The following is a 635-nucleotide window of genomic DNA, read 5'->3' as shown; positions in this document are numbered from 1 at the left end:
GGAAGAGGAAGAGGAAGAGGAAGAGGAGGAAGTTGCGGATGCAGAGCCGGAGGACAGCCCTCTGACAGATGTCGAGGAGTCGGAAGGCGAGAAGACGGACGAGGAAGACGATGCTGTCCAGGAACAGCTCCTCTCGCCCGCGAACGGTGCAGCCGTCCGACACGAGTCCGTGGCGAGCTCGACAGCTCCCAGCGACGGCTCGAGCGTGCCTTCCGTACTGCCCGAGGCGTCTTCCTCCGCCGACACGCCTGCTACCACCGCCTCTTCCGCCATCTCGCTTACTCTCGATGCGTCCGCCATCGCCGCTCCTCGCCCAGAGTCCGTCGAAGCAGGCATCACGACCTCAACTCCCGCCGAAGAGCTCCTCTCGCCTCCCTTGCCCGGTCTTTCCGATGCCGACGAGGAAGACGACCGCATCGTCCTTTGCCCCGTTCCTTCCCCGCCCAAGGCAAACGCCGCCGATCGCCCTCGCCTGCCTCTCGCATCTCCCTCGCAAGGGTTCTACACCTCCGCCGCCAGCACCTCCTCGAACGGGGCATCGTCGACCTCGGCGGGGCCGGATTTTCGGTACGGCCGTACGCCCGCGGACGGAGGCGGTAGAGGGGCGGACCCTGCTGGAGTAGGCGATCTTGGCG

The 635-nt window shown here is 66.3% G+C and overlaps 1 protein-coding gene across 1 annotated transcript in view; it reads left to right on the top strand.

Annotated features, from left to right (window-relative positions):
• RHTO_02423 (histone-lysine N-methyltransferase SUV420H) overlaps window positions 1-635 on the top strand; it is a gene marked incomplete at both ends in the record, with an annotated part of 4,346 nt that overhangs the window by 2,084 nt on the left and 1,627 nt on the right. Inside the window, one exon of the mRNA XM_016416098.1 lies at window positions 58-619. Within this exon, the coding sequence (XP_016271926.1) occupies window positions 58-619 (562 nt within the window). The remainder of the gene's footprint in view (window positions 1-57; window positions 620-635) is intronic.

The sequence above is a fragment of the Rhodotorula toruloides genome, assembly GCF_000320785.1.
Source record: "Rhodotorula toruloides NP11 unplaced genomic scaffold Scaffold18, whole genome shotgun sequence".
Classification (NCBI taxonomy): Eukaryota; Fungi; Basidiomycota; class Microbotryomycetes; order Sporidiobolales; family Sporidiobolaceae; genus Rhodotorula; species Rhodotorula toruloides.
Note: the sequence above shows the minus strand (reverse complement) of the source record. Positions and strands in the feature narration are given on the sequence as shown.